The 9512-nt window shown below is 38.9% G+C and overlaps 1 protein-coding gene across 1 annotated transcript in view; it reads left to right on the top strand.

Moving 5' to 3' along the window:
• The window catches only part of LOC102816741 (neuromodulin-like), a 184992-nt gene that overhangs the window by 90758 nt on the left and 84722 nt on the right, over positions 1–9512 (top strand). Inside the window, exon 2 of the mRNA XM_006864162.1 lies at positions 3296–3890. Within this exon, the coding sequence (XP_006864224.1) occupies positions 3296–3890 (595 nt within the window). The remainder of the gene's footprint in view (positions 1–3295; positions 3891–9512) is intronic.

Below are 9512 nucleotides of genomic sequence, written 5' to 3'. Positions count from 1 at the left end.
CTGCAAGCATACAATGACAAAGAACTTCCAGAGGTTAAAGCAGGATTCAGAAGAAGCCATGGAACAAGGGATATCATTGCTGATGTCCGATGGATCTTGGCTGAAAGTAGAGAATATCAGAAAGATGTTTACATGTGCTTTATTGACTGTGCAAAGGCTTTCAATTGTGTGGATCATGACAAGCTATGGACAACATTGTGAAGTCTGAGTATTCCAGAACACTTATTTGTGCTCGTGAAGAATCTGTACCTAGACCAAGAGTCAGCTGTTCAAACATAACATGGGTTATGAATGGTTTAAAATCAAGAAAGGTGTGTGACAAGGTTGTATTCTTTCACCACACTTATTCAGCCTATATGCTGAACAAATAATCTGAGAAGCTGGGTTCTATGAAGAAAAACATGGCATCAGGATTGGAGAAAAACTTATTAACAAGGTTCAATATGCAGATGATACAACCTTGCTTGCTGAAAGGGAAGAGGACTTGAAACATTTACTCATGAAGATCAAAGAGCACAGTCTTCGGTATCGGTTGCATCTCAATCTCAGGAAAACAAAAATCTTCACCACTGGACCAATAAACCACATTCTTATCAATGGAGAAAGATTGAAGTTGTCAAGGACTTCATTCTTCTTGGATCAACTATCAACACTCATGGAAGCAGTAGTCAAGAGATCAGATGACATATTGCATTGGGCAAAGCTGCTGCACAGGAACTTTTTAAAGTGTTGAAGAGCAGAGATGTCAGCTTGAGGACTAAAGGTGTGCCTGACCCAAGCCATGGTATTTTCAATAACCTCATATGGATGCGAAAGCTGGACAGTGAATAAGGAAGATCATAGAAGAATTGATGCCTTTGAGTTGTGGTGTTGGAGGAGAATACTGAAAGTGCCATGGACTGCCAAAAAAAAAACCCAATAGATCTGTTTTGGAAGAAGTGCAGCCAGAGTGCTCCTTGGAGGCCAGGATGGCTAAGCTTCATCTCTCATACTTTGGACATATTGTCAGGAGGGAACAGTCGCTGGAGAAGGATGTCATGCTGGGTAAGATGGAGGGTCAGAGAAAAAAAGGAAGACCCCAACGAGATGGATCAGCCAGGTGGCATCATTGATGGCGTCAAGTGTGGCAGCGGTAGTGAGGTTGGTCCAGGATTGGACATTGTTTCATTCTGCTGTGCATGGGGTCGCTATGAGTTGGTTCTGACTCGATGGCAACTGACAACAACAACAACAACAACCATGCAGAAATGTCAGCTTTTCTGACTTTTTATGTTTTACATTTCGTTTGCTTAGTATACTTAAAAGAATATGCTTTTGTTGATTGCCATTGAGTTGGTTCCGACTCATAATGATACTTTATAGGGTTTCCAAGGAGTTACTGTTGGGTTTGAACTGTTGACTTGCAGTTCAGTGTTTACTCTACAGTGCCACATGAGGACAGGGTTCTGCACACCTGTCCACTCTGAAATCATTGTTGTTTTTATTTTCATAATGAGTGGTAGATACTAACCTTTTATAAGCTTTGTATTAAAGACCTACTTGGCATCAATACCCCAGTGCAACTGTCCTGTCATATAAGATGGTGCATCTTTCAGAAAATGCAGGAGTGAATAAAAGAAACTCACAGCATCTTGGCTCCGTGCTCCATTCACAACTGTTAATTTAATAGGGTTATGCTTCTGTCTCTGAGCGGAAAGCTGCTGGCAGGAACAGCTGCTCTGTTGCCCTAGATTGTGCTGCGTGCCTCCCAGTAGGAGACATCAAGAGCAGCAGGATGGTGGACAAGGTGGTAGTGCATCAGAGAGTAGAGCCATGTCACAGCATGGTATTTGGGAGGAGGGAGTAGAACAGGCCTCAGCACTGTGCTCTTCATTTACTCCTTCCTTCTTTGTATGGATAATACACAGTTAACTGAGGAAGAAGAAACACTTGTCTTGAATTTTACTCAGAAAATTGTTATTCCTGTTTTTACTCTCACATGCAGTTTGCTTGCAAAAATCTCCTATTATATCCACTAACATGTGGCTAGACCTAAACTCTTATGACCTGTATGCTTGTCTACAAAATGTCTTACAGGCTTACATCATTATTAGCAGGATCTGGGTTACTGGGGCAGAGCTATTATGATAGGAAGAAAACAGATCACTGTGCTGGCCTGCTGTGCCTACCTCCTAAATTGGAGCAAATTTCAAGGCCAAGGCCAAGACTGGGCCAAGCATGAGATTTGATATATTGCATATTGTTATTAGTTGTCTTTAAAAGGAATGTTGTTGGATGTAAGCTTCAAGAGTGCCAGGACTCTGCTGTTCATTGATGCATTTCCCCAGTGCTTAGACAGTATTCACATAATCGTTGCTCAAAAGTTAAGTGAAGGAATAAATAGAAATTCTTAATAACTATGTTGGAGTATCATGGTAAACAATAGAGCCGTATAGAGTGGTGTGTACTTTGCCGGAAATTTCTTCCATGATTATCTTCTATTCCTGTCCTCTGATAAAATTTACATGTGGAAAAGTGCAGCACATGTGTGGAAATTGTTGCAAATGTTACCATCAAAAGGTAAAAGTTTTGCATTCTAGTATCTGGTCTTCAGTACTAGGACAGTTCTATTAATGGTAATATAAAATAAATTTTAGGCTTAAATTGCTTTAAGAGTAAGAATTTATGATCTAATAAATATATGCCACTCTTTGTAAACGTGGAACTTTTTTTCACTCTTTTTTTTTAACTCAAGAGTAATGTTTATCTAAAAATTTAAACTGTGAATATCTGATATACTTATAAGAGAATGTGTCATTTTGTGACCAATATTCTGAGTTGTCACATTGTGGACAAATCTCTCAAAATCTAGGAGTCATTTGCAGTTTGCATAATGCAGGAATCTACTGGCTTCCTGCTCAAGCTTGAAATCCATAATGTTTTTAAAATTATAAAGATTTACACAGAGTCCTTGTGAGAAACCCTGAAAAACCAGCTTTCTTTAGAAGTCTTTTATTAAAATCTAAGACAAAATATGATTTCAAATGTCATGGTACGTTTTAAAAAATGCTGATTAAAGTTTGGCAATGAAATCTTGTTGAACTGTGGAAAAGAAACATATATATAATAACGTTAGCAATTTGGCAGGCTGAAAAATAAAGTGTTCTACACCTAATTCTCTTGATTTGAACTTCCATGTCCAGGCACAGTGCTTGGCATAGAGTAAATAATTCAACAAATGCTTCTTGAACTCTGTGATTTGAAGGAAAAGGGCATCACTCATCTCTCCTTTCATTTCTCCCTTTTTCTCCCAAAGGTTGAAAAAAATGATGAGGACCAAAAGATTGAACAAGATGGCATTAAACCAGAAGATAAGGCTCACAAGGCTGCCACCAAAATCCAGGCTAGCTTCCGTGGACACATAACAAGGAAAAAGCTCAAAGGAGAGAAGAAGGATGATGCCCAAACTGCTGAGGCTGAAGTGAATGAGAAGAAGGATGAAGTTCCTGTTGCTGATGGGGTGGAGAAGAAAGAAGGAGATGGTCCCGCTACCACTGACGTGGCTCCAACCAGTGGCCCCAAGTCTGAGGAGACCGGTAAATCTGGAGAAGCTCCTTCTGAGGAGAAGAAGGGGGAGGGTGCCTCTGATGCTGCCACAGAGCAGGCTACTGCATCCTCAGAGGAGAAGGCTGGCTCTGCCGAGACAGAAAGTGCCACTAAAGCTTCCACTGAAAACTTGCTGACCTCCAAGGCAGAAGATGCCCCAGCCAAGGAGGAGCCTAAACAAGCCGATGTGCCTGCTGCTGTCACTGCTACTGCTGCTGCTGCCGCCCCTTCTGTAGAGGATGCTGCTGCCAAGCCTCAGCCTCCAACGGAGACTGCAGAGAGCAGCCAAGCAGAAGAGAAGATAGGTGAGCGGATTCCAAAGGCCATATGCAATGGGTGGCTGGGTTAGGGGTGTGTTCAGAGGGCTGGGCCATGTGGACAATGACGTCAGAGGGAAAAGTCTAGAAAGTGTTTTCAGGAAATCATTTGCCATTGAGTTGATGTTGACTCTTGGTAACCCCCTACATGTGTAGAATTGAATTATACTTCAAAAGAAGTAGATAGGGCTTTTTTCCAAGACAGCTCTGGGTGAACTCGAACCTTCAGTCTTTTGGTTAGCAGCTGAACACATTAATTCCCCCAGAATGGCAGTACTAACATCTAAAGTTACATTCTCAAATAATTTCAAACCTAAGAAAGAACTCTAGGTAGGTCTGTGCAATGGCAAGTACTAGAGAGCTCTAACAAATATGTATGTATGTATGTATGTATGTATGTATGTATGTATGTATGTATGTATCTATCTATCTATCTATCTATCTATCTATCTATCTATCTATCAAGTTAAACCAGGTAATCCTGGCCTGCTTGTTTTTTAAATGGTGTACTGGACAGACTTAATTTCATGAGTCTACCTGTATTTTATGGATGGAAATTAGTTAATGTGATCATATGGTTATAGGGAGTGCCTAGTATGAACATAGCCAACTTTGTATTGATCCAGATGATCTAGTCTGTGAATTGCCAACAACAAAAACATAATCTCAGATCACCTTTCTGTATTGTACAATATGTTTCTGGGCATTCTCCCCACCATCAATTGATGTATTATGTGTGTATGTTTATGAATGCTCAGTGAATGGTAATTGTAACATTAATCAGGGTCAGATGTAATTAGGAAAATAAGTCTGTTGATGCTGCCAAAAACAAAAGGAAAACTACAAATATAAAACATGTTGTTAAGTCAAGCATAAATTATCATTTTATTATTGAAGACACTACTTTCTGCCATTGGTTGTTGTTAAGTGCTGTTGAATCAGTTCCAATTCATAGCAACCCTGTACAGTGTTTCTGAGGAACAGCTGCTGGGTTTAAACTGTCCACCTTGTGGTTTGCAGTCCAGTGCTTATCCTACAGCACAACACATGACTAATTAAGTGTTGGCTATGACGTGGCGCTGTAGGTTAAGGCACCAGACTGCAAAGCCATTTGAACTGCAAGGTCAGCTGTTCAAGCTCACCAGCTGCTGCTTGGAGACCCTACACAGGGTCGCTATGGGTTGGAATCGACTCAATTGCCCTTGACAACAACAACAACAACATGATGATTTATGGACTTCTGGTGTGGTGCTTATGTGGTAATGCACTGGACTGCAAAGTCAGTTTGAACTACAAGGTTGGTGGTTCAAACTCAAGAGTTGTTCCTTGGAAACTCTATATAGGCTCACTATGGGTCAGACCCAACTTGGCGGAACTTAACAACAACAACAATGATGATTTATTCATATGTTATATTGTTACATACTGGATTATTTTCTAGTTGGAGCTGTAACTTGAAAGTTAGAATTTTTTCACTATTATTACCCAAAGAACCTTTGCAGAATTAGAATAGAACTTCCAAGAGAGAAAGATCAATGCAAGACAGCTTCACCTCTGGAGACTAGACCTGTCACTCAGCCCATCCCATTCAAAGTGATGAAGGAGACCAACAATCTTCAAGCTCTTTTTGGAGTCTAGCATGACCCATAAACATCTTTCAACCCAAAAGACCCTTGAAGATAAAGTTACTTCTAGTGCCTGTTTATTCCTTTAGAACACTGGATTTAGCCCATGATATGCACAAGAGTCCAAATTTGGACTGGGCCACAATGTGCCCTTGAGAGAGGACCTACTCCATGAGAGTGGTCTGGAAAATGTTTTAGAAAAACTGAAAAAGTGAGATGATAGATGAAAATGTTAGATGTTAGTTGATTATTCTGAACTTAATCAGGTCTGTTTCTTTGATATTACCCTTAAACTCCTTAAGAGGCCAGATGTGATAATAATTAGTATTGATATACTCTATGGTTAGTTGCCTTTGAGTTGATTCTAACTCATGGTGACCTCAGGTGTGCAGGGTTTTCATGGCAGTGATTTTTTAGAAACAGGGTTTCTGAGATGCCTCTGGATGGGTTTGAACCACCAATCTGTTGGTTGGTAATCTAGCACTTATCCATTTGTGTCATCCATGGAATCTTTGACATAGTCTAGCTCATATAAATAACGTACATCTTTCCACCAGTAACTCGTTAAAACTGTATTCTAACAACATTCTGGCCTCAGGTGCCAGACTTTGAGGTTAAGAATATTGGAATTTTCCCCCAGAAATACAAGGCATGTGATAAAGAATAAGTTGTTGGTTTAATTTACTCATAAAAACAAACTTTTTTTTACTGCTTTCTCTATGCTTAAACTCTTAACTTTAAAAAGTTAGCACTTCACATACGATGCAGCAACATCACTTTGCATATGGAATGACTACTTATTGTGTCATTGTCAAAAATATTTAAAATTACTCATGTTTTTTAAATACAGAAATTATTTGACATTGCCTGACTATATTTTTCAAAGTTGGATTTCTGAAGTTGTGTGTATAGGCAGAGAGGTTTTACGTACAAGTTAATGCTTTGGATTAATAGAAAGAAAGACTGCCTGAATTAGAAAAAGTCTAAAATCAAATATTTTAAAAGGTAATTTAGTTTTATTATTTTTTTAAGTTTTGACTATTCAAACTGAATTAAGACAATAATTTATGTAGTGAGCGTTCCATGAACATCAAGTGTTGAATGACTGAACATTGACTAGATTTAATTGATAGATAATATTTGTCCATTCATTTATAGTGTTGAATGACTGAACATTGACTAGATTTAATTGATAGATAATATTTGTCCATTCATTTATATATTTCTCCTGGAAACTTCTACCTATTTATTTATTTGATTTAAAATATGTTTGGTCTGTGAAAACAAATGGAAATCATGCTCTGTCCTAAATTTTCCAAACTACAATTAAACAGTGTCTTAATTAATCAGATTTTCATATGTATATTGAGACGATGCATGAAATCCAACTATGAGGCAACCACAAAGGGCAATTTATTTTATATTGTTTCTTAACTTTGGGTAGATTTTGTCCTCTTGGTTAGATCTTGAAATAGTGCCTGTAGTTTCTTTCTAGACCAAGTTATCTATTAGATTTGCTTGCTTGCTTTGACAAGCACAAATTGGCCAGACATGGAGAGTTTCATGGAGTGACAGAAACTTGAAATAACAAGTAAATTTATCATAGCACATCAGCCTCAAGTTTCCAGGGGCCCTATACTACATTTTCCTTTATCTCCCATTAGGCTTCATTCTAATCCAGGTTAAATTGATGCCATTTCCAGTTGGGCTGTAGTGTTTGGAAATGGATGGCTACCATAGGTTGCTTTAGGATTCTATGGCTGTCTAGCGTGGTGCAGAGAGACACTCTGAGCTGGTGGGGTGGGAATGAGAAGAAAAAAAAACAAGATAAAAAGAACCAAAACAAAACACTTCAGTCAATAGGAAGATCAGAATCTTTGGATCACGTGTGTTTACTGCTTTAATAGATAGGGAAATCACTTGCCAATTATACATTTTTCATTTATTTCACTTTATTTACTATACAATAGCTTGTTACAGGTAGATGCCATTTGCATGAATATGTTTGACATTGTAAACCAACCAAAACCACTGTCATAAAGTTCATTTTGACTCATAGCAACCCTATGCAGGTTTCTGAGACTGTGAATCTTTAGGGGAGCAGACAGCCTCCTCTTTCTCCCAGTGAGTGTCTGGTGGATTTAAACCACCTACAGAGCCTCCTGTTATTTTTATTTTCTTTTAAATAAATCTTCTATCTCTTCCTTTCCTTGCTTCACAACTCTTATTGTCCCTCATCTGTTTTCATGACTACTAACCAAAGATCTCAGCACATTCCCAGTAATGATGCCTTCATATGGAGAGAAGTGTTTAAGACGTCTATAGGGTACTGTACCCCTTCAACTATTAGGAGAGAACTTTCACATCTCCTTTAGTGAGTATGTTATTATGGATCTTCTGCTGAGCAGTATCACTCTACTCACTTGCCTCTTCGCAAAGGAATGGCATTATACACGATATGCACTGACTCTCCATCATGGTGGTCATGGCTGTATGGTGTCGACCATCATGGTGGTTGTGACTGTATAGTGTTGAGTTGGTTCCAACTCACAGTGACCCTATGAGTATAGGGTTTCTGAGGATGTAAATATTTACAGGACCGGAAAGCTTCATATTTCTTTCACAGAACATCTGGTAGATTTGAACGGTTGATGTTGCATTCAACAGTCCAATACTTAGCCCACTATGCCATGAAGGCTCCTTACTCCCCACCATATGTTGTTGCTGTTAAGTGCTGTTGAGTTGGTTATAACTCATAAACACCCTATATAGGATTTCTGAGGAGCATCTGGTGCTCCTCACTAACCACTTTGAACCACTAACCTTGTGGTTAACAGTCCAAGTGCTTATCCTACAGTGCCATGTTGTTAAGTGCCGTCGAGTCAGTTCCGACCCATAGCGACCCTGTACAGGGTTTCCGAGGCTGTAAATCTTTACGGGAGCAGAATGCCTCATCTTTCTCCCATGGAACAGCTGGTAGTTTCGAACTGCTGGCCTTAAGGTTCGCAGCCCGATTCATAACCACTATGCTACCAGAGCTCCTGTACCCAGATTTAAATTTTTTCTGCTGTGGCCATAGGTGACAATATAGTATTACCAAAGTAAGACATCAATGTCTGCAGCTGTTACATGGAGATTTGACTGATACAGGTAGGTAGAGTAACTCTTGAGTCACTCTAGATTTTCTATATGTTAATATAGGCTGCATGCTGCATTTTGTATTAATAATCTCAGTACCTTTTTCAAATTGAGATCATCAATAATGATTGGGAGAAGAGTTCCCATTAGCCACCTTCTCCTTGCATAGAAAAATGAATTTAATAAATGCCTTCCTCTCTCCCTTCCCTCCTTTCTCCCTTTCTCCTCCCTCCCTTCCTGTTTTTACCTTCCAATGGTATTAAGTTTTAAATGCTAGGCATTGGGGTTATAAAGATGAATAAGATTTACGGTCCCTGCTTCTAAGGTGTTCTCATTTGGGAATGCAGATGGTATGGAATTCAGGGAGTGGTTAAAAAGAATCATATAAATAATCTCAATTCAACTCAATTCTGCAAATAGGTATGTAGTATGTCTCTATTCTAAAGTACTGTGGGACTAAATATGAATGAGACAGTGCTTCAATAAATCACATACAGAATGATAAGTTCTGTGAAAAAGCCACATACCATAGGTGTCTCTAGCAAATCATATTTGTCTGTAAGAAAACTGCATACCCAAATCATATACTGGATTTGAAGAAATTTTTTATGTACTCCAGAACAGTGTTTTCCTGAAGATTAAGGTTACCATCTGTAATATTCTCTCTCCAAAACACAGATCTACTTCTACAGAACTGTGTATCAGTTGTGAGATTTCCCAAGGATATTTAGACTCTTTTGGCAGGGTGCCTCATAAGTGGTTTTGAGTTGAAATGTGGTTTCAACCATTTCCTAAATTTAAATACAACTCATAAAGAGTCAATAAAACATGGGCATACCATTCATTG

This window comes from Chrysochloris asiatica, unplaced genomic scaffold (assembly GCF_000296735.1).
Source record: "Chrysochloris asiatica unplaced genomic scaffold, ChrAsi1.0 scaffold00061, whole genome shotgun sequence".
Classification (NCBI taxonomy): domain Eukaryota; kingdom Metazoa; phylum Chordata; class Mammalia; order Afrosoricida; family Chrysochloridae; genus Chrysochloris; species Chrysochloris asiatica.
The sequence above is the reverse complement of the archived record's forward strand: the minus strand, read 5'-3'. Positions and strand labels throughout refer to the sequence as shown.